We start from the raw sequence: 22,544 nt of genomic DNA, 5'->3' as shown, positions 1-22,544 counted from the left end.
TGTCTCATTCGGTTTCTGTTGTGTCACATCTATTTCGCAAATATTATACATAGTCAGTTTGAGGACATTCATTTGAATGCAGTTAGTGTTTAGTATTGTGAGAGTAGTTTGCACCGGTGATCAAATACTCTGTATTATTGTCATTGTTATCAATTATGCCGCAATATTAATGATAACAGTTAGATTTGTGATTTTTGTATTGTCTTTTAATTGTGACATTTTGCCATATAGGATTGATAGGTGTGGTGGAGGAAATGCATTTAACCAATTAAAAAGCCCAAACAAAACGAAACAAAACAAAACAAAAAAACGTTTCAGTGGTCTCACACGTAGGACGTAACGGTTACATAGATTTGTTCGAGGGAGGGAGCTCTCACTCCTACTGGCATTTCGCCGCGGCTGTCAAAGTGATTGCATGTGTACGGCGTCGCCGGCCGGCTTCAAGCTTTCGGCAATGTTATTATCAGAATGATATCGCAGCGGGACAACGGGGATTTCGCTCGTTTTTATACCGTCACGGAGCCCACGAAACACTCGAAAGGCTACACAGTTTACAAAGTGACCGCGCGGGTGAGTTGCCAGCTGTGGCTAATAAAGATGGTGCTACGCAGCTAGCACGAGCTAAGCTAGTCGAGCTAATGTGATGCGAACGCCTAACGGTATCCACGACAACATAGCAGTGTCGCTGCATTTGTGCGTTTATAAGGTCATGCTCCTTCTAAAATTATCAATAGTATTTTTTTACGCCCTTGGGGCTTATGTTAATTGCTTAAGCGTTTGTCATCACAACGGTAAATGAACCTGACCCAAAGCCGAGCGTAAACTGCGTAGCGAAGTGGTTCGCTACGCTTTAAAAGGACCCAGGAGGTTGGATTTGTATCATTTACAGGGGAATTTACTTTGCTATGACTGAACGGCGTGTTCCAATTTTATCTTCACATGATGTACAGGAATTTTGAAATCTGTGTTCAGAAATGCGCGATCTGCGCAGCGGTGTGTCAGGAATACCGAGGAAGTATGAAGTTTGCGTACGCACAGATGATTGACGTATATAGCAACCCTGAAATACGAAATCTGCGTAAGGGCAAAACGCGGGATAAATACTATTTTAGATTTTAAGCAAATGCAATTTATCCGACTCAAATGTCAAACTACTACTGATAAAAGCGATTAGAGTTTATCAATGCGTTATTCTTTATTTAGTCTAGATAGATAGATAGATAGATAGATAGATAGATAGATAGATAGATAGATAGATAGATAGATAGATAGATACTTTATTGATCCCGGCGGTGGGGGGGAATCCAGGAGCCATCAGTTCCATCAGTTTGACACAGACCATCACCTTCAAATTTACTGGTGATGTCTCCCTCTTCCCCCGGTCATTCACCATATAATGCATCCATTGTCCCCCTCCCTGCTCATATTTGTATCAGCCCCCACAAGAACAATTGGATTACAATCTTGACTCCTCTCCCCCTCTTCTGGTTTTGCACAGATCATTTCTAGGAATAACACGGAAGACGTCCAAGAGGTAAGACGTGCAAACATTTTTCACTTGTGTGGGAATCACTCGTTACTTGGTGTAGAGGTAGGGCACACCGGTCCAACGAGCACCATAGTCTCTCTTTGCTGCAGCACACCACATTCAAATCAGTAGAGGTTTCCACAGAGCTTGCTGATCACCTGATCTTTTGAATCTGGTGAGTTGCACATCAGGGAGACACGGCTCACGCAGGACTAGGGTGGGCCGCACTAGTTGAGTTGGCTTTTGAGTTACGACGTCCACTTCGGAATGCGGCGCACTCTTACCCGGAAGCCGCGCTAATGCATTCAGCGTGATGTTAATTACCGTCTTGAGAAAGGATGACTTCAACGGGGAGCGAGCCGACTTTCTCGCACACAGTAAAGAAAAGTAGCGACTGGATCCGTGGATCCGGACTTGAGTTTGTTTGTCTTGTTTGACCGACCCCATCACACTGCGCTCGCTGTCTGTCACTATTGTCCAGATAACGGTGTGGAAAAGGTACAGCGACTTTCGGAAACTTCACCACAACCTCTGGCAGCTGCACAAGACTGTTTGCAGCCAATCGGAACTGTTTCCTCCCTTTGCCAAGGCCAAGGTGTTTGGTAAGTTTGTATCAAATACATTTGTCTTGGCTCTCTCAAGTCTACAAATTAGAAAAAAACAAAAGTGAGATCTTGTTCTGCCTCCTAGCCATCGATGATGAGAGAGCCAATTTGTAAAGTTGTTTCTTAGGAAGAATCTCAAAGGTGACACTATATGGAAAAATGTCTCTTCTTTGACGTGGAGGTCGCTTTGATGACTCCGTGATTGAGGAGAGGAGACAGTGCTTGGAGGATCTGCTGCAGTTCTCTGCCAACATTCCAGCTCTGTACAGCAGCCAGCACATCCGCGAGTTCTTTAAGGTAAGACGTCGGCTCCATCCAATGCACATGCACGAAAGCACGAGCCCCGAATCTTGACACGTGTCGTCCAGGGCGGCGAGGTCCACGACGGCTCGGAGCTCATCGGACCGTCCGAGCCTTTCTCCCAATTTCTGGCTGGCGGTTTGTCGGACTGCAGCTCGGATGGTAGGCGCTCGTATTTTCAGTTTTTCTAAATCTGATTCCGCACTGATGCTATTGTGTGTGTGCGAGAGAGAGAAAAAAAAAGCCTTCTTGAATGTTGATCGGCCACAAGAGGATGCCAAAGCACTTCTTTTTATCTGCAAGGGCCTTGCTGAGCTGACATTCTAGCAGCCACGATGAAAGTTAGAAGTGATCCTTGGACTCTTCCAAGTCACAATGTAAAAATCAAAGAGTGGGCGTGGGCGTTTTTCTCACAATCCTTACAATCCATTTGTATTTCTTCTTCAGTTCAACGAGACCGCAGCTGTGCAGAAGATTTCACAATCACGTCGGAGTATGGCGGTAAAGCTTGAGTTCTTGGTCTTAATAATTGGATGAGAGCTGCAATTCACATTCAAGCAAAGCTATGTTCCTTCTATCCGCACATTTTCCAGGCCCGTCCGGTGACAGCAGCGACTTGAACTCCCTGGCCGTGGACACGCAGTCTCTGGCCGAGCTCAACGATGGCGTGGCCTTGGGCCGCACTTCCCCGAAGCAGCCGCACGGGGGCGCCGCCAGCAGCAGTAGCAGCAGCAGCAGTAGCAGCAGTCCTCGCTTGCCCTCCCTGCACCGTCTCCGCCGCCCCCCGTCGCCCGCTTCCCTGGCCTCGAAGCCGGAGGTCCCTCGGCCTGGCCGCGCGTCGCTGTTCTCCAAGAAGGAGAAGCTGAAGGCCGACTACCTGGACAAAGCCAGCCAGCTTATCTGCGTGGCTGCGCAGAAGGAGAAGGATCAGGACTACCGGGCGGCGTTCTCCTTCTACCGCAGTGGAGTGGACCTGCTGCTTCAAGGTGTTCAAGGTGAGAGTGGGGGATCAGGCAGGAATGGCTATTCCTTGACCTCCTCTTCCCGAATGCTCATCAAAATGTTGTTGTAAATGAATGAACATCCCAACGCAGGTGAGCCCAGCCCCACACGGCGAGAGGCGGTCAAGAAAAAGACGGCCGAGTACCTGATGCGAGCAGAGCAAATATCCAGTCGGCATCTTTGCGCCAACATGGGCCAGGCGCCTTCGCAGACGCTGGTGGGCCACCGCTCGCTCGCTCGCTCATGTTGTTTGATTCATTCATTAGGTGTGCATCAATCTTTGCGGAATGACCGTTTTGCTTGCAGGTGATGGGGGCGCAGTGCTGCGCGTCCACCAGCAGAGGGAGCCAGCACAGTCTTTCCGATGATCTCGCCGCTTACCGGGTGGTGGGCGTCATCGATAAGGTCAGTCGCTGAAAGGTCGTAAAAACGGGCCGTCTGTCTTTCGGGGTTAGGGACCGAGCCGTCGACATTTTTTCTGATAACGAAAGTCCACCCGGAAAATGCTGACACTTATTGTATGTATATTGGGAGCACAAGTTCGATTCAACAGAAAAAAATGTCAGTGGATTTGCGGGGCTCAAGGTGAAAGGCGAATGCTTGCGTCTGTCTTCACCAAACACTTTGTTCATGCAAGTGCGGAACATTCATTGACTCGTGTCCTGATGAATATGGACAGCGTGTCCCCGAGTGGCCTCTCCTCCTTCAGCAATAAAACAGAAGATTGACTTGATACGATTGTAGAGAGCTAGTGTGTGTGTATGTGTGTGTGCGTGTATCCACACGTTTAGCGGCGCTTATGACTAGCACCAAGGTCAGTTTGGGTTGCCGGTTCTGTCAGCCAGCTGCCGGCGAAGCAGCCTCCCCACTCAGCCATGAAATGACTTGGCAAGCGGCTCGGCGAGCGCCGCGCGACACCGAATCAATGATGCTCATCCTCAACACGCGCGCGTAAAACCCTTAAGGAGAATGTTGACACGAGAGCGGCGCGCGGCCGCCGCCGCCGCCGCCGCGCCCGACTTGGCCGCTCCATCACTTTCAAAGCAGCTTGGCAATTGGAGTCGTGGCAAAACGCTGAGCGGCCCGCCCTCCTCGTCTCATCCTTCCACCTTTCACTTTTAATGGGGACAGAAGAGACAGATGGAGAAAGCTCCTCGCCCTGCCGCCGTCCCCCCCCATCCTCCCTGATGTTTGTGTCTTAATTATATTAGCGCCCTGGCTAGCGACACCGCTCTGTTTACTCACATCTCCATTCATATCCATTTAGCCCGCACCTGTTTGGTCCCGGCCAGGGTCACGCGGAAAGAGCGCGCACACACACACACACACACACGCGCACAAAACTCACTCACCGGGTCGCGCACATATGCTCGGGCTCTCCCCCGAGAGGCTGATGATGGAGCGCGAGAGCGATGATGATGTGAGGACAGAAAAGAGCCGCAAATGAAGATATCAGGCAGAGCGGGAGGGAGGGAGGGAAGGAAGGAAAGAAATTGGAACATTGGTGGCACGTGTGAAAGGAAGGTCAGCATTTAAGGACGGCGCTGGCGACATCTGCTCGTTAATTGAAACCGTTGACACATGCGGAAAAAAATGATTGAATCATAAAACCTCCTTATATCATAATAAAAACAAGAAACTCGTTGGCAAGTACGGACGCTTACGTTGATTGACACATCGCACGGCAGCGTTCGAAAAAATGCACAAAGACCGAAATGAAATGCGCTCGGACAAAACCGCTGAACATGATCTCGGTCAAAAAGTGGATGGCGCGACTTGCGCAATGTCAAAGAATCAAATGAGAAATGTTACGTGTCTATGCTCAATAATTGACTGCAAACTCATTTGTTTGCACCCATCTGCTCGGCTAATCGGCTAATAATGTGAGCCCTAATGTGCTTAAATCAGTGTTCGGCGGCTGTGACATTGGCCCGGCAAACACGGCGGGGCCCGACGGGTTCATCCCCCCCCCCTCTCCCGTCTCGTTTAGTTTGCGCTCGGGTGGAATACGAGCCCGTCGTTGAACGCTTTTGTCATCTCCGTTTGTAAGCTGCCTATTGACGAGCCTCTCCCTTTCCTTCTGCCATGGCAGGTTCTTTTGGTCATGGACAAGAGAACAGGAGAGATGTTCGTCATGAAAGTAAGTCTGGTGTCGTTGTCCTGATGACGGTGAGTGTGAAGTGTGCCAGATGCCCCGCCCCGCCCTGCCCCGCCCCGCCCCGCCGCTGTCGGTGACCGCTGTAATTGATTCTAATGGGCCTGTCCCTGTCAGCTCCTCTGCGCTCAGGTGTGAGACGCGTGCCAGATGTCAACGTGCGGTGTGGGCACACATGACTACACACACGCATATGGAGACATATCTGCGGACACTTGCTGCCAATGCGAACTGGATTTGTGCGACTCTCTGAAAGTCACACACGCTTGTATAGCTTGATGGATCCGCTGACTTTGAGTCGGGGCATCCCTGGCATTAGGAGATAATGGTGCCTTTGCCAGGCTGGAGTCAGAAGAAAAAGAATGGCAAGAATTAAATAGCTCGCTCGTCACGATGAATCCTTTGAGGCGCCTTCTGGTGTGCGCTTGGCCACCAGGGGGCATTGTCAGAGCGTTTCGCAACTTTCACAGCTGTAAGGGCAGTAGGATCAGCCGTTTTCCCCCAAACCATAACGAACGTTTGCCTTTGCGGAAGTGTGTGTATAGTCGAGAAGGTGATAATGCAAAACGTCTCCAATCCTTTTTTTTTGGCCTCCGTCAGGGTTTGAGGAAGAGCAGCGACTGCGGCCGGGCCAAGAAGAGCATCACGCCTCGCTCGGTGCCGCACATGGTGCAGCTCAAGAAACTCATCGACTCGGAGGACACGGTCTTCTTGCTGCTGGGCCACGCCGAGGGTAAGACGCTTGACGCCGGTCTCGCGCGTGCCCTTGTCCCGGCCGGGCAGATGTTTGATGGAGATGGCTGTGCGTGTCACAGGTCATTATTGCAATAGCAGGTGGTGGCACGCTTCATTAGCGACGCCAACACCCGGGCCTCATTGCATCGCTCTCACCTTTTGGGTGGTGCTCAAGGATTCCAACTTGGACTTATTTTCTGTGAGCTTGCGCTTTGGGTTGTTTTCCCGCCAGCAGTTTTGACAAATGTATTCATTCCAAAAAAAAAAGCCATAAGCCAGCTTTGATCTCGACCATGCATGCCTAAGTCTCCTTGATTGTGTGTACCACTGCAGGCGGAAAGCTGTGGTCCCACATTGGCAAGTACCTGCACACTTGCAACTCGGACGACAGCTTCGACATTCCTTTTATCCAGAAGAGCCATACGGCCGCCGTACGCTCGCCGCAGTCGGCTGCGCCGCGCCCGGCTGAGGATTCTTCTTTGCCGCTCGCCGCGTGCGCTTCCGATTCTGCGGCGCAGGCAAACAAGCAAGTCGGTGAGCCGGCTGCCTCTCCTCGTAAAAGCGGTCTCTTTGCCAGGCTTCGCCAAAAAGTGGCGGCCCACCCAGACTCTGGCGCAACGTCCGAGGAGGAGTGCACCAATAGCTACCTAACGCTTTGCAACGAGTACGAGCAGGAGAAAGTGGAGCCGGACGCTCTGGAGGTGGACGACGACGTGACGAGCGAGCGGGAAGTGTCGTTTGACGTGGCCAGCGGGACGGCCAGCGCCTCCTCGCGCAGCCGCTCGCTGCTCGGCAACGACAGCCCGCCTTCGTCCCCCGGCTGTCCGGAGCCGGGCGACCCCGCGGGCCCACCGCCTTCCTCGGACGGGTTGCCGTCTCTGGAAGGGTCCAAACGCACGCCCATGGAGTTTTTCCGCATCGACAGCAAAGACAGCGCGAGCGAGGTGACCTGCCAAGACTACGGGGAGCGGGCCCAGCAGCAGGCCCAGCAGCAGGCCCAGCAGCAGGCCCAGCGGCAGGCCCAGCAGCAGGCCCAGCGGCAGGCCCAGCAGCAGGTCCAGCTGCCCCCATCCTCCCATGAAGAGCCCCCCGTGGTGGAGAACCTTCAAGAGCTGGCTCTGGAGGTCAAGCGCCACAGTGCTCAGCTACGAGGCTTAGATTGCGGCGATAAAGACTCCAACGAGTCAGTGCCGGTTATTTCTTTTGAAGAGGCGGCCGCGGAGGATGAGGCTCATCCGCCGGACCTCTTGGTCAATCTCCCCGTCGTGAGCGAGCCCGCCGACTCTCAACGAGAGCCATCGGAGACTTCGGCGCCGCGTCCGGGCCTGGAGGTGGCCGCCTCCCCTCAAAGGTCAAGCAAGCCGGATGTTCTACAACTCCCCGAGGAAGAGGAAGGGCAGCAGGCAAAACCTGACCCCGGTGTCGCGTCTTCATCCCTCTTGACCTCCCTCTGGGATGACTACAGCTTGACTTTTGGACAAAAGCAGCCAGAGAAAATGCCGGCCGAGGCCTCCAATAACGACTCTTTGCTCGACGTGGGCCTCGGCGACAAAGCGATACAGGGCCGCGCCGTCGCCGACGTCCAACCCCCTCGGGCCCGTGAGAAATCACCACATCGCCGCACGCAGCCGTCGGCGGTTACGCCCGACGAAGTCGAGTTCCACCAAGAAGTATCGCGGCTGTTTGCCGAGCTGGACGAGTTGTCGCTGGCCGCGTCGCAGGCTCGAATTCCGGAGGCCTACGTCTGTCGCTGGGCCGTGGAGCTGCTGACGGCGCTGGATTGTCTGCACCGCGAGGGCATCATCTGCCGGGACCTCAATCCCAACAACATCCTCCTCGATCGCCAAGGTGAGAGAGAGCGATAGAGAGCCAGAGAGTGGCTATGAAACTCAAATGGCCAACTTGATCAACCATCGCACAAATGAAAAAAGACTTCAATGTGTGTGTGTGTGTGTGGAAAGATTGCTGCTTGGGAGGGGAGGCACTTTCCATCCATTTTCTATCCGTAGATCTAGATTTGAGCTGTTGTCTGGCGAGCACCCTCTCTCATCTGATCAGTTGTCCAGCAAAAGAAAAAGCAGAGCCGGTTTTAGTCGCCGGCCTGCACATTCCTCCCCATTTTCTTCTCTCGTCGTGCCACAATCATCTCTCTCCACCTCGTTATCTGCAAGCGTCTAATTAGCTGAGTGGCTGTTTTAGTCTCCCCCGTGGTAATTATTGTTCTAAAGGGCCCATCAACCAAGTAGCGCGCCGCATCATTCTGGCTAGCCCCGGCTAATGGCCACGGCTACCTAATGACACCATTAGTTCTAATGATGGCGTTAACGGCTAGCCGCTAAACAGGAGTAATCGCCCGGGCGGTGCGCTTGAAACGGATTCGCAAAGGAGCGGCCGCAAGCAAGGAAGTGCCCGTCGAGAGGCCGACGGTTGGAAAAGTCAGAGTGACGCTTGACTGGCGAGGTGCTGAAAACCAAACTCTTCTTTTTCTTTCAGGTCATGTTCAGCTGACTTACTTCTGCAGCTGGACAGATGTGGAGGAGTCGTGCGACAAAGAGGCCAGCGCAAACATGTATTGCGCGCCAGGTGAGACCCTCCTCTCACCTATTTGTTGACGTACCCTTGTCGTCAGGGTTCTGACAACTTTTGAAAATCTTTCGAAATGAATATAAAGTGGATGGGAAGGTGCGTTTCTGCCCCAGCCTCGGTGCGAATTTACCAAATGTTGTCGCAATGCTGTCGCGGTCCTCTAAAGGGCGCTGCTGCGCAACAGTGAGTCCAGCCGCAGCGCCCGCTCGGCCCTCGCCGGTTGCCCCCGGCAGGCTCCGGCACGGCACGCTGCTCAAAATCTGGCCAAAGCAAAGCGGTTGCCACCAAATGCAACAGTGCAATTCTGCTCTGCGCTTTGGTATTTTCACACACTCGGATGGAATTCACATTTCTTGCTGAAAACAACACACACACTATCCAATTGATACTCTTGACTTTTCCTACAAGGTGAGGTAGGTGACCTGTCATCTGTCCTAGTTTTTTCCATTACGTCTATAAATTCCATGTCCTTTTCATTGCATTTCCAGTTCAAGTTTTCTCATAAAACACGTAAGACACGTACAAACAATCATCACTATTTTTTTGTGTGGAGTCGATGACCTCAAGGCTTGAGAGGCATTTTTTGCTTTTTTTTTTTTAATCAGGTTAAAAACTATATTTTGAACTAAAATGAAAGAAAATATTGTCAACTGAATATTCATATTTTCCATATAGAATATATTCAAACTGGTTGTGCCTAACGCAAAGAATGAAAAATTAAAAATAGCCTTATTTCTATAAATAAAATGTTCTATGTTGAAAATGTCCTTAGTTTGTAAACAGGCCAACACAATAAATAGCCAGCGTCTTGAGCGATGAGGCAGAGAATTGATCAAATAACCTAAAGACAGTAATCCGAATAATCCCGCGCCTTAATACATTAAAAAAAACATCAGGGCTATTGCGGCTCAGCTTTGCGCTTTACTTCCTTTGTTTATCATATCTTCTTACAGCCAAAGACATTTCATTAAAAACATGTACGGGATCATCCCAAAAATCCCATTGTTAGTTTGAATACCACCGATGGTATTCATGGCGTTGTCATCATGGCCGTCAATAGGGGGCGTGTGCTGCCTGCTCGCTTTCTGCCTGTCTGCCTTTATTGCTCTTTTTTTCACACTTTTGTCCAATATACAAATCTGAATTTAACACCTCTATTCATTTCATGTATATGCTTGTCATTCCAAACTGTGTGTGTGTGTGTGTTTTCTCTTGCCCTTGTTCTGTATTGCTGTTTATCCAGACAGGGTCAGCTCTATGGCTTCATTCCTGATGACAGATTTATGAGTGTTTGCCAGAGAGCTAGCAGGGGGTCTGCTCTCTCTCTATGGTTTTGTGTGTGTGTGTGTGTGTGAGAGAGAAAGGAGGAGAGAAACAGGTTTTGAAAGCACACGCTCACACACACACGAGCAGGGAGTGGACTTGGAAAAATCCAGTGGCAGTGTTTTAATCTGTTTATTTTGCACTTGTGCTTATTTACTTTCTCACCATTTGGTCACCGCTAATAAATATCAGATGGCAAATGTTTTGGTTTATTATAATTAGTCAAAGGAAACGAGATGAAACAAAAACAAGCAGTTGAATGTTTGCCAAACAGAAGCAAATTGAATCCCTTTTTATTTTTCTATGGAGAGGGAAGGACAGCTCAGGGAAACTTTGGATTGAATATTTCAGTTGTAGTGCCGGCAGCAGGTAAAGCCGATAAGTGTGTACACACACAGACAACCAACCATCATAAAAAGTATGCATCATTCTGTATTGCTTTTATAATTGTGTGTGTGTGTGTGTGTGTGTGTGTGACATCATCCCACCTGATGCCTGAGTGCAATTTTCATCTGCTTAAACGGCGTTTCTTCTTTCCTCAAGTGTTTGAGAGCGAGAGTTCCTTACGGCCCACAGGAGAGTCAGTCCATGTGATTGGAGATAGCCAGCGCAGTGTGTGCTGTATTGTTCTTAAATATTTGGCATGCAGTCCAGTTGAAGGCGCAGTCACTCTGCGGAAGGGTAGCTCTGCGATGACCTGTGGCCTCTGGAGGCGCTTAACCCCCCTTCCCTCCCTCCCCCATCCTCTGTCTCCCTTTCTCCGTGCATCGCTCTGACAGAGCGGTAAGTGTAGCCAGCTCCACTGTACTCTCCCTGCGGCTCCTTCGACATTAATCCATTGTGATGACATCGACCTTGCTCTCAGACGTGTGTGTGTGTGTGTGTGTGCGTTGACCATTGCCCCTCCAGCTAAGGGCTACGCAGGTATCACTAGTCCGTTCAATGACGATCTTCTCTCCTTGGTTGTCAAAACAGTAGTCCTGGGGAGCCCTGAAGACTGGTTGCTCAGTTAGCGCTAAGTGTGTGCACACGCACGCACGCACGCACGCATGTGTGTGTGCGCAACAGTATCATAGCCCTGTCTAACCTTGGCTGCAAGAGAGCCACACGGCCCCTCCAGGAGAGCAGGGGTCTTTGTCTCTCGTGTTCCCCCAGCTGAGAAGCCTGATCTCTGGGCGCACACGGGGTCACGGGCGCCCCCCTGGGTGAGCACAACACCCCCCCCCCCCCCCCAAAGCAAAGTTGAGCGGCATGAGAAGCCATCTGCTTCCAAGCGCAGCTACTGTACTAGTATGCACCCACGCGCACTTTTTGACTTTGGCAAAAGAGCGTGCGCTCTTTTCTGTCTGTGTCAAATTTGGACGCATTGCTTTTTAGCCTTTCCCCGTCGTGGTCGTTTCGATGGCTCGCTCGAGCGCCCTCGACCGCCGCCGGCACATTTATTTCTTCAATGTTTTTATTTGATTTTTTTTAAACGTGTAGGAAGCATCCGCGAGACATGGGCGGAATGACTCTCAGATCCCCGTAGATGGCGACGCCTCAAACGGCACAAAGACAACATGATTTGCGCTCTTGCGCTTTCCATTTCTTAATGTGCGCTGTTTGCTGTCGGGAGGTCGGGTCATGCAGATGGCGTGAAGTTGCCGCGCAGACGCTTGCCTCAATTTAACTGCTTTTTTATGATGCAAATTGCGCTTTTATGACACACACACACACACACACTCCGCATGTGTGCACGCGCACGCTCATTTTGAAGCAAGTGTGTCAGTATGACGGAGCGATTCAAGATGTCGGCCTGGGACAATGTGGAGTGTTTTGAAACTCAAGTAGCCGCCGCACATTGAGTCGATCTAATTCTTTCTTTTAAAAGAAGTGCAAGTGGATCATTATTTTGCTCCATTTGATGGACCCCAAATGTGTTTCTCTTTTTCAGAGGTGGGCGGCACCGGCGAGGAGACGGCCGCGTGCGATTGGTGGAGTTTGGGCGCCATCCTCTTTGAGCTGCTGACGAGCACGGTGAGTCCAAAAAGGGCCGAGTGGGCTTTTTTGTTTTGTCCTCCCCTTCCTTTGGCTGCTCGGGTATTATGGGATGTTGATTGGCATTTTGATTGGAGCTGCCAGATCGTGTGCGCGAGCACGGTGCGTCTTGGCCGCCACCGCCTCTCGCTGCGGTTCTCCGGGAGCGCCAGGGGTGTCGGTGTGACTTCCTCCCCCAGCTTGAGCTCCATCTGCCGGGCCACGGGGTCGGCCCTCGGCGGGCCCCTTTGCTGGCTGCCGCGGCGTTGCGGCGCTTACGCGGGCCTTGAAGGTGAAGACCGGGGCAGCTCTCTCAAGTCACCGTCGCTCGGCCGGTCCAAAGGCCGTGTGGCGCCGGCCGGGGTCCGTCCTTTGAAGACTCCTCCGTTTCGCTTAGTCGTTTGCAATGCGCCGTTTGCCCAAGCTCACATTTGTCTGTCAAACGATTAAGTGAGAAAGAGCCAGCGCGAAGTGAGAAACTGGTTCGTTGCGTGCTCTTCATAACCTTGTTTGGGCTTAATGTGAGCAGACTTGCCTCCTGGCGCTGTCTTCTTCTACTATGACATTACTTTGACTTTTTTTTTTTTTTTTTTAGACACTGGTTTGAAAATGCAATGCGCGGATGGATGAATCATTTTGTTTTGTCTTATTTCACAACGGTTAACAGAGAACGGAGAACTGTCAAACGGCATCAAGAATTTTTTGGGGCCATTGGCGTTTCTTTATTCTTCCTCGCGACATGGATTGGTGCAACAGAACTGATGGTCTAAGAGTGCAAGTGCAAAACGGGGCCTTCAATTTTTCATTGTTTATTAAATTTAAATCGAATGTAACTGTTTGCCAGTGGGCATGTTTCCTTATCAGCCATCAAGGGTGCCCATCAACGTCCCGAACACGAGTCGGGGGTGTCGAACAATATGCGGGCGCGCTTACCTGGGGAAAAAACAACAAGTCAGCGGCACAGATGTCTCCTTTGATGATTACGTCTGGCAAAGATACACACAGACACGAGCGCAAATAGCGCCTCTTGATCCTTGCAGGATAAGATCTTGCCTAAGGCGGTCTTGACTGCAGCCAGGAACCCAGCCAGAAGTCCTGCAGCAGGTATCGAGAGGGAGGGAGGGAGGGAGGGAGGGAGCCAGCCAGGCAACAGATCCAGCTGGGGGGCACACAAAGCAAAGCGCCACGGTTTGACGCACACACACACGTGCGCAGTCGTTTTGTACGTGTGCGTGTGCGTGTGTGTTTTTTCTGTGTTCCGTTGGAAGATGCGCCGCTGCTCGCGGTGATTACTGGCCATTATTGTCAATTATTTGAACAATAAGGCTTTAGTGTGTGCACTTAGGGGTCTTGAGCTGCCTTTCGCTCGCTCACTTTTTTCGTTGTATTTTTGGCCGAGTGCACTCGTTTGCTTTTCAAAATCCCGCCTGGTTAACCATTCCGGTGAACTTTTTCCAAAATTGTCATGATGAAAAACACACTTTTGTTTTCCATTCTGTGACACTCGCACGCACGCACGCACGCACGCACGCGCACGGGCAGTTCCAAGAAGAGCAGAACGGCCGTCATCATTGTTGTTTCAGGTGCCGCGTCGTCCTCCCTTAGCTCCCGCGCTCGGCGGGCGTCCCGTTTGCTTGCCCCGTTTTTTTTTTCCTTTTCTTTCTGTTTGCGCTGATGGTTATCTCTCCTCCCCGCAGTCGCTGCTGCAGTGCCATCCGGCGGGAATCGGACGCCACACGGCACTCAACATCCCAGAGTCTGTGTCGGAGGAAGCCAGGTCGCTGCTGGAACAGGTGCGCATGAGAACACGGTGAAAAATGTTGCCGGCTGCATGTTAGCAAAGCCCGTTAAGTGGCATCGTCGTCGTCGTCGTTGTTGTTGAAGGCTGCCTCCCTCCGTCCCTCCCGTGTGTGTGTGTGTGTGTGTGTGTGTGTGTGTGTGTGTGTGTGTGCGCCAGTTGCTGCAGTACAACCCCAGCGAGCGGCTGGGCGCCGGAGTGGCCGGCGTGGACGACATCAAAGCGCACCCCTTCTTTGCCAAAGTGGACTGGAGCAAGTAGATGCAGCTGGCCCCATTTGCGCGGCGTCATTCTTACACTGCAGGTAGACACAAGAGAAAGGAGAAAAATCTCTCTCTTCCTTCTCCTGTACACTTCCCAAAGCCGGAGGCGCTCGCTCACAGCCCAAACCGGACGGGATCGCGCCCTTCTCTTTTTCATATCCGTATCGCGGCCTGTACTATGCAAGTGAAGGAGCAAAACCACCGGGCCCAGTTAAAAGGGGCCGCCGTTCTGCCTCACAATCAAGAAAGTCGACACTTTTGGCAAAAACAACTCCTTTGACGTCACAAAGCGCAAGATAACCAACCCATTTTGTGGACATAGTCAAGTTTGACATTGAAACGACTTTGTGGTGATGTCATTGGTGCACGTTGAAAGCCAGAGCTGTCGCAGGCAGCGACAATGTTGTCTTTCTTTCTTTCTTCCTTCCTGTCTGTACCCTAACCCTGCGCACACTCCCCAGCCACGCAAACAACAATAAACGCACCTGACAGACAGACATGCTGCGATGTTGCTTCCTCTCTCACACGCACACACACACCCACGGTGGACTGTCTCCCTAACAAGGAAGAAAATGTCTCTACTCCCTCGCCGCGGCAAAATGTGGCGCCGCTAATAACAGAGCGAGCCATCCCTCCCAGCGAGCCCCCTTAACAGAGCGTCTGAACTGAACATGAACCCAGCGGCTCGATGCCTCCGTCAGCCGCCGTGACATATTCACGCACAGGTCAGGGGAGCTGCCGCCTCGCCTTCCCCGGCGCCCACCTCATTGGCGGCGGGGTCAAGAGTCTGCGGCGATTAGCGCTCATCACAAGGCCCCGTCTCTCGTTAGCGCGCGCGTCGGGGGCCAGAGGTTCCCCGCCGTGTCGAGCGGAAGCCTGTCAATCTTTGCGTCTCGAGCGGCCTCCGCCGAGCGCTCCTCCGCTCGCGTGCCTTTGATGCCGGCGCGCTTACAGGTCGCCGCATTAGCTAGTCTCACGAGACGCAGCCAAAGTTGAGCCTTCACAAAGGTCATGTGGGCTTTTCGTCTTTCCAAGTGTCATGAGCGCCGAGTCCGTCGGTCGCTCATCAAAACAGCAGCACCCACGCGCTTGTTAACGTGTTCATTTTGAGTCGAATTTTCTACTTGACAAAACGAACGAACTAAATATTGACTAGTAAATGTGAATCAATAGGAAATAACATTAAGTCCATGTTTTTCAAATGTAATGTAGATTAAAAAAATAAATAAATAAAAAGCCTTTCATGTTTCTTAATATTCAAGGATGCTCCGTTTTGCGTGCTGCCTTGTTTGCAAGCGAGTGAGCAGCGAGCCAAGGTGCACACGCACACGCGTGTCTTTGCCACAGGGAAGGCGGAGAGGACGCGCCAAGGACTCCCGTGATGCAACGCTTCTCGTGGTAAGCCCTCGGAGCCAGGCTCCCCGGAGCCCGCAGGCCGAGTTGACCCCTCGCATATTCCTCCAACTTCCTGGACCGCTCTCCTATCACTCCCTCCCTCCCTCCCACCATGGCACGGCACCGCCACTGTTGTCTTTTCCCACCCGGGTGTCTTTGCTCTATTCAGGCACACACGCACTTTTCCACACAAGCAGCGGCCAAATGGCCTGCCCTCTGTTTCATATTGCTTGTGGTCAAGTTTTGTTTTTGTCTTTGACGCTTTGACTTTAGCTCACAAAGCCCAGGAGGGCTCCTACAGCCTAGGGAGTGACACACGCACACACGCACACTTGCGCCAAGCTGAAGAGTTCCGCTCGGAGAACCTCGGGCATCTTCTCCAGCTTCTGTCAGAGCCATGATGTCATTATGAAGAGGCACAATGCCTGCCTCTTCATTACACCCCCCAACCCTCCACATGCACACACAACCTTGACGCACGCACGCACGCACGCACGCACATGGACGAGACGACGGCCTCGGTGCAGGTAAGCCGTTGACATGCGGTGCGGTGCCGTTTTCACCACGGTGAGCAAAACTTAGCGATCTGCTTTGTGTCCAGTAAGGCCACGTGAGGGCGGCCCGTGCGGGTCGCACGTCCGCCTCGCCGTCCAGACCTTCTGGGTTGGAAAGTCCACTCTGCAAAAGTTAAGGTTAGCTACGATGACACACTTTTCCTTGTTTGACACGTTTAACTGTGAAAATGTTGCATGGTTGACGGTGGTCGTGCGTGCGCCTTCCGCACCTGCTGAATGCCATCTCATTTCAAATCAAGTCAGGAGAAATCTGTTTTTTGTTGTGAAGGTAGCTGTGGCAACACTGACTCTTGCTCAAAAGATGCCCTCCAGTATTTGAGTGTTCCATCATGGTTTCTTTTCAGCCCCCCCCTCAAATCTAGCAGCGTTTTTGTCCCATTTTTGTTTTTGAAAGTGTCAGGCAAGCCAACAAGTGACGCCATGTCTAACAGTTGAATTTCAAGTGAGTGACATTTCCATTGATGCCGCACTCTCACCAATGGCAGGACTTAACATCCCATAAACTGGACTTCAGGTCCGATTAGCCGAGGTGCCTGGCTCCCTCCCGAAGGCCGTCGGACCGCAAGTGTCCGTCGTCGCAGCTCACCTTCCCCGCCCCGCCCCGCCGCGGCCCCCTCCTTTCCGCGCGAGTCACCAAACGAGAGGCTCAGATGCGAAAGGAGTCGCAACCGGTGGCCCAAAGACGTGTCACGGCTAACGGCTCCCCCCCGAGACCCGAGGTGTCTCCTTTCGTCGCGCTGCGGGCCCCCGTGATCCGTGTGGAAGGGCCGCGCAGGCACGCCGTCAGCGGCTCGCTAACGCGGCATTAGCCGGGCGCTCGTCTCCTCTCCGTGCTGTCTCAATGCTTTGCTCACGCTCGGCTGCACGTACCTTCTGTGGCTCCGCTCGTTAGCCGCCGAGAACCGCTCTGTCACAAGACCCCCCCCAAGTGTGTGTGTGTGTCTGTGTCTGTGTGTCTGTGTGTGTGTGTGTGTGCGCGCGCGCAATGCTGCACTTCCATTATTTCCTACGGGAGAAAAGCGTTCCAAATTCAAACCACCAATGGTGTTCGACCTTGGAGGTTCCACAAGAAGAACGAACAGAGGTGCAGATGAGAGCGCCATCAGATCTGTTTCTCATCTTGTTTTTGAGGGGGGGCAGGAGAAGGGGGGGGCTCTGGTGGCTTTGCCACCAGGCACCCGGAGGGGAATGCGACGCCTGTTTAGGAGACCTTCCCGGGAATGTCGCGCTGGGAGTAAAGAAGCCAGTCGCTAATCTGTTTGTTCCTCTGAGGCACGGGTCTTCCTCGTGATGCCACGCGTCCCTAACCCAAAGACGCGGCCCAGCCAGACGACACCCCGTCCTCCTCCAGGGGCCGGGAGCTTCAGAGGGAAGGGGACCCATTGACGTCTCATCGGTTTTGACAATCATTTGACGGAAGCGACCACGGTGCCGATTGGGAGACGGAGGGGAAGCAGGTGGGGCGGCGGTGGCGGCGCCTTTCAAAGTAGCGGCGGAGAGCCATCTTGAGGGAGCGCCGAGGATCCTCGGAGTCCCGCCACCTTATGGCGTGGCCTGCAGTCAAACAGATGCTGCGGGCCTCACCGGCCTTTGCTGGTGGGAACAGAGGAGGCGCTTGAAAGGCAAACCGCAGACGTGTCTTACACAGCAAGTGTGTGTGTGTGTGTGTGTGTGTGTGAGTGAGCAAGGAGGAGAGACATGCAATACATCTCGCTCGCTCGCTGGATTTCCAGCCAAAAAGCAATTTCAGCTTGTAAAGTACGGCTTGCTGAAAAATGTAAGCAAGTATTTGTACTTTGCGGCACTGTTTGGAATGGATGGCAAAGGGAGGTTTTGTCGTTTGTTTGAGGAAGGGGCGAGCGAGCGAGCGAGCGAGCGAGCGGCCGACCCGGGGAGGCCGGCCGGCCGCTCGCTGGGGGCTATCGGGCCCTGGTTTTGGAAAAGCCGTGGGCGGAAGTAAGTGGAAGGAGAGCAGCAGCTAGCGGCTAGCGGCTGGCTCCTCACCATCTATTTTCTCTCCTCCATGTCTATTTTTTTCAAGTGATCCTATTCTCCCTCTCTGGCGCCAAGCTCTCCACGGCTTGAGTGATTTGCTAAGGCGGTGCGTGTGTGCGTGCGTGCGCGCGCACGCGTGTCTCCTATTAGCCCTTTTTTCCCATTAAAGCAATTTTGCCGCCCATTGTATTCCTGAAGAGGGCCCGGGAAGTCACTAATGGTGCCTTGCGTCCACACTTGCGCGCTCACCGACATCTCTGGCGGCGAGCGCCATCGTCACCTGTCGCCTGATTGCTGTAAAACGCACGCATTAGCATAGAATGAGACGCATTATCACTCGTGGCGCGCTAAGAGGTTTCACAGAAAAAGAAAAGACCTCGCACCTTTGGCGCACAATGGCGCGTGCCGCTGAGATAAATGCGTGTTGTCCAACACGCGTGACACCGCCGCTAACTCTGAAGACTCTGCTGATGCTTTTCAATGGCCTCTTGTTGTGCCTGCGCGTGCTTGTTGTGCCTGCGCTGCTCCGCGCCGCGCCGCGCCGCGCTGCTCCGCGCGCCACGCTGCTCCGCGCCACTTCCCTTTTCATCTTTTTCATCCTCCATTAAAATAAGCACAGACTGCATTTGAGAGTGGCCTGCCTTCTTTTTGTAAGTTGCCATCAGATTTGCTTGTTTGTTTTTCTTCTCAGCGGGTGGCCCGTCTTGAAAGCGGGAAGTATCCGCCGTGTCCAGCGGATGCGCCCGACGCTCGTTGGGGCTAAAAGGGTCGTCCCCCTCGTGTTTTCTTAAGCCTAGCGAGGTCCTGGCACGTTTGAAAGGCCCCTTGCGCTGGTTTTAGACATGGGAGAGGGCCGCCACCATAGGAAGGAGGAAAGTGCCGCACATTTAACTCTTTTCCTCTCGTCTGTTGCTTTTGTGCAGACTGAAAGGGGGGCGGAAGGTCCCGTCTGGATCTCCAAATAGCCCGATGGGGGTCAAACGGTGATGGGTTAAAAATGGGGATTCCCGTGCTCGTGCTGCAGCAATTTGCAACGGAGTAGACGTGGTCTGTGGTTTCTGTCGTCAAAATTGAAAAGTAGACAGGGGACGGTGATTTGTGATGTTGGACGACATCCTCGGTTGCTTAGTAACAAGCTACTTTGACTCGGTTACATTTCCAAAAATCATGTTGTGCTTACCAAAGTGAAGTCTGTTCTAATGGTTGCCTTTCTCCCTCCTCAGATGGCTGACCTTCAATCACTTCAGTCAGTCAGTCAGTCAGCCAGCCAGCCAGCCAGCCTCCTTAACCACAACGTAAGAAGGAGCACACAAGTCCGGTCGTGGCCGCCCTCCTGTGCACTGTGAGTTCATTTGTCTATTTGTCCCCTGCCCCGCAATACGTTTAGCGGAAACCGTCCAGAAAATGTTGTATCCCTGTTTGCAAGTAGAACAAGAAAAACAAAAACCTTTGTCGCTTTCACGTTTGGATTTACTTTTGTCATTTGCCACAACGCGGTGCGATGGCGCTAATGACATAATTGTTGGGAGTGCGAGTGGCGCTCGCTCGCTCGCTCGCTCGCTCGCTCGCGTTGCCCTCCGTAGGTCTCCGCCGTCCATCTATTTCCATTATTCTAATGCATTGCCACTGATGAGCCGCTCTCACGCAATTACCGGCTTCCAGCCGGCTAGGCCGGGCCTGGCCGCCTTTTCAATATTTTTCTGCCCTCGTCTTTCCGCTGTGACACCTCTCTTTTCATTTTGGACTTCTGGAAGAGGTCGCCGTGCATCTTTCGCTCTTTGGAATGGCTTACGCTATAAATATGTGTGCCATCTTGGGCCGTGGATTCTGCCGCCTTCCTCCTTGGCTCCCTCCCGTTGTCGCGGTCTTGGCCCGCTTGTGATCCTGTGATTGGATCTGGGGGTCTTTTGTGGTGGCTGATGAGAAAAGATAAAGCCTAGCGGTGCGAGGCGGGCAGATGGACGCTCGGCCCTCTCCGAGATTTGCCGTCTGCATCTTTAAGGCACCGCTGGCTGGCTGGCTGGCCGGCTGGCTGGCTGGCTGGCTGGCCGGCTGGCTGGCTGGCTGGCTGGCTGGATGCTAAGCAGCCTTCAGCGTCGGAGCACAACGCGTGGCCGTCGTGCAGCTGTCGCTGCCAACCGCTAATTGAAGATTGAAATGCAAACGTCATTTTTTTTCTCGACCCAATGTGGATGTGCCTGACGCGCTTTGGCTGACGTCAGTCTTGTCACTTAGATCGCAAAATCCAAACTGAGCCTTTTGCTTTGTTTGACACAAACAAAAAAAGACACATTTGAGTGTGTGCGCCTCTTGCCAATAAGCCCGCCCGAGCGCGCGCTTGCGAGACGCTTAGGCGACGCTTATGAGATTTAGCAAGTCAACAGATGCCCTAAATGTCTGTTAAACATATTCCAAACCTGATTAAAAACATCCCAATGGCTGAGAAATTGACGCAGATTGCGCCTGACCCTTTTACCTTTTTTTTTTTTTTTTTCCCCCCCTTCCAAGCATGCTGGGGGGAGCGTGTGATGGTTGACACCACGTTGCTTTCCATCATATCCATTTGCCGCCCGCGTGTTTGGGTGAACGTGCCGATTACAGCAGATTACTTACACTCTTGCTAAAATGGGCATTAACTCGGTCCGAGAAACCTGCTTAAAAAGAACCACATAGTTGGAGGGAGGGAGAAGGGGGTAGTTTTTTTTTTTTTTAACCATCTTGGGCTCCAGCCAGGAAGTCGTCCGTCCACAACTTGAAGCCCAAAGTCTCCAAGAGAGGCAGGCAGGCAGGCAGGCAGGCAAAAGCCGTCAGGGATGTAACGGCAGGCACGTCCTCGCTACTCGGGAAGGGCCGAGCCGAGCCGAGCCGAGCCGGCGGAAGCCGCACGGATGCCCGAGCAGCCTGGCCCGGCACCAGACGGCCCTTTTTAAATCTGCTAGCAGGGCTAATCTCTAATCTGGAGATTTGCTCTATCTGTCCACCGCTTCTCTCGCCCGTTTGGAGATCGACAAATGGAGCAATCTGTGACTATTTAAAAAAAAAAAAAGGAAAAGAGAGCGAGAGAGGCATTTATCCCCAAAATGTGTTATTAAAGACGATCTGATTCCCTGGGCCGGTTCGGCGGCGACCGAGCCCCCCGACACCCTTCTGCAGATGGTCACATAATAACGCACAATCAGCCTGATTACGGGCTGGAACGTCAGGCAACGCCACATTGTTTGCGTTGCTATTTATAGTTTGCGTTGCCCACCAAAACCTTTGCAGCCAAAAACAGCCAGCCCCGCTTGCACTCTCAAAATGCTGCCGAGAGAGGAAGGGAGTTTGTTTGCAAGCCATTTGCAAGTCTTTCAGAAGATGCTGAAAGATCTCAAGTTGTTTGCTTGCACTTGGCAGCCGTCTCGAAACGGCGCCGCCTCCTCGCCATCCTTAGGCCTTAGTCTTAGTCTTGGCCGCTCGGCCAAGTGACCCAGGCTTGTTTGCGCTCATTAGGAAAGGCAGCGAAGAAAGGAATTAATGACTTAATTGCGGAGGAGCGAGACGGGAGAAAGCGGCCCGAGGGCCTGCGCCAGCGAGGGATTGTGGGATGGCTCAAGATTTTTGGGCCTGCTCCAAAGCAGATGGCGGAGGCTCGTCCTTCTCTGCGCGTCTCTTCTTCTCATTGTCCCCCCCCCCCCAGCCGAGTGACACTTTGCAAGTTTTGAGCGAGTGGCGAAGGATGCTGCTTGCTAGCTGCAGGCTTGGCACGTCGCTCTTCATTCCACGGCAGGCTTTCCCACTGCCAAGCCGCTTCTGCTGCTTCACAGACTCTCCATGACTGTGGAGAAACACGCCAGAAGAGCCCCCACCCCACCCTACCCCACCCCACCTCTCCAACTCCTCTCCACGCACCAATTGAGACCTGAGCGATACGCTACCTCCAGGAAATTCTGGCTCCGTTTGCTCCAGTACTTGGTCCAAGGTTTAGGCGCAATAAAGTAATCAAGAGGACGGAGGAAACGGCTCGCCGGCTTCTCGGCAGCGTCTTCCATCGCCGCTGCCTGAAAAATGCAAAGCCGTGCGCCTCGGGCTCTGTGTACAAAGTGAGGCGTGCCAATTTCCCCCCGTTTGGTGCGTCCCGGATGGCAAAATCCGTTTGGGGATGTTTGATTTGTGCTTGCAAGATGAGGCGAGGGAGTGGCGCTGGCTTGAACGAAAGCCCGCCCCGCTCAGGTGTCCATCAGATGCCATTTCTACTTCCTCGAAAAATCGTTTTCCATCTGCTCCAAGCC

General features: G+C 52.6%; 1 protein-coding gene across 3 annotated transcripts in view; it reads left to right on the top strand.

Annotated features, from left to right (window-relative positions):
- The first annotated feature begins 340 nt into the window (after positions 1-340).
- Positions 341-22,544, top strand: part of rps6kc1 (ribosomal protein S6 kinase B1) — a 40,966-nt gene continuing 18,762 nt past the window's right edge. The window contains exons 1-20 of one of the 3 annotated variants that reach the window (XR_015854373.1): positions 341-570; positions 1,499-1,534; positions 2,010-2,130; positions 2,315-2,430; positions 2,502-2,595; positions 2,881-2,934; positions 3,027-3,428; positions 3,528-3,652; positions 3,742-3,840; positions 5,528-5,575; positions 6,191-6,323; positions 6,659-8,173; positions 8,819-8,908; positions 12,168-12,250; positions 13,948-14,043; positions 14,208-14,352; positions 15,574-15,709; positions 15,980-16,233; positions 16,308-16,398; positions 19,500-19,618. Coding sequence is in view for 1 of the 3 variants with exons in the window: in XM_088361834.1 (XP_088217960.1) it covers positions 469-570; positions 1,499-1,534; positions 2,010-2,130; positions 2,315-2,430; positions 2,502-2,595; positions 2,881-2,934; positions 3,027-3,428; positions 3,528-3,652; positions 3,742-3,840; positions 5,528-5,575; positions 6,191-6,323; positions 6,659-8,173; positions 8,819-8,908; positions 12,168-12,250; positions 13,948-14,043; positions 14,208-14,309 (3,216 nt within the window). In the remaining 2 variants the exon portion in view is untranslated. Of the gene's footprint in view, positions 571-600; positions 707-1,498; positions 1,535-2,009; positions 2,131-2,314; positions 2,431-2,501; positions 2,596-2,880; positions 2,935-3,026; positions 3,429-3,527; positions 3,653-3,741; positions 3,841-5,527; positions 5,576-6,190; positions 6,324-6,658; positions 8,174-8,818; positions 8,909-12,167; positions 12,251-13,947; positions 14,044-14,207; positions 14,809-15,573; positions 15,710-15,979; positions 16,234-16,307; positions 16,399-19,499; positions 19,619-22,544 lie in introns of those variants that run through there. The other 2 variants (XR_015854374.1, XM_088361834.1) reach the window with 2 other exon arrangements.

The sequence above is a fragment of the Syngnathus floridae genome, chromosome 19 (assembly GCF_059516105.1).
Source record: "Syngnathus floridae isolate MCC-2025c chromosome 19, RoL_Sflo_1.0, whole genome shotgun sequence".
Taxonomy (NCBI): domain Eukaryota; kingdom Metazoa; phylum Chordata; class Actinopteri; order Syngnathiformes; family Syngnathidae; genus Syngnathus; species Syngnathus floridae.
This window is presented reverse-complemented; position numbering and strand designations above follow the sequence as displayed.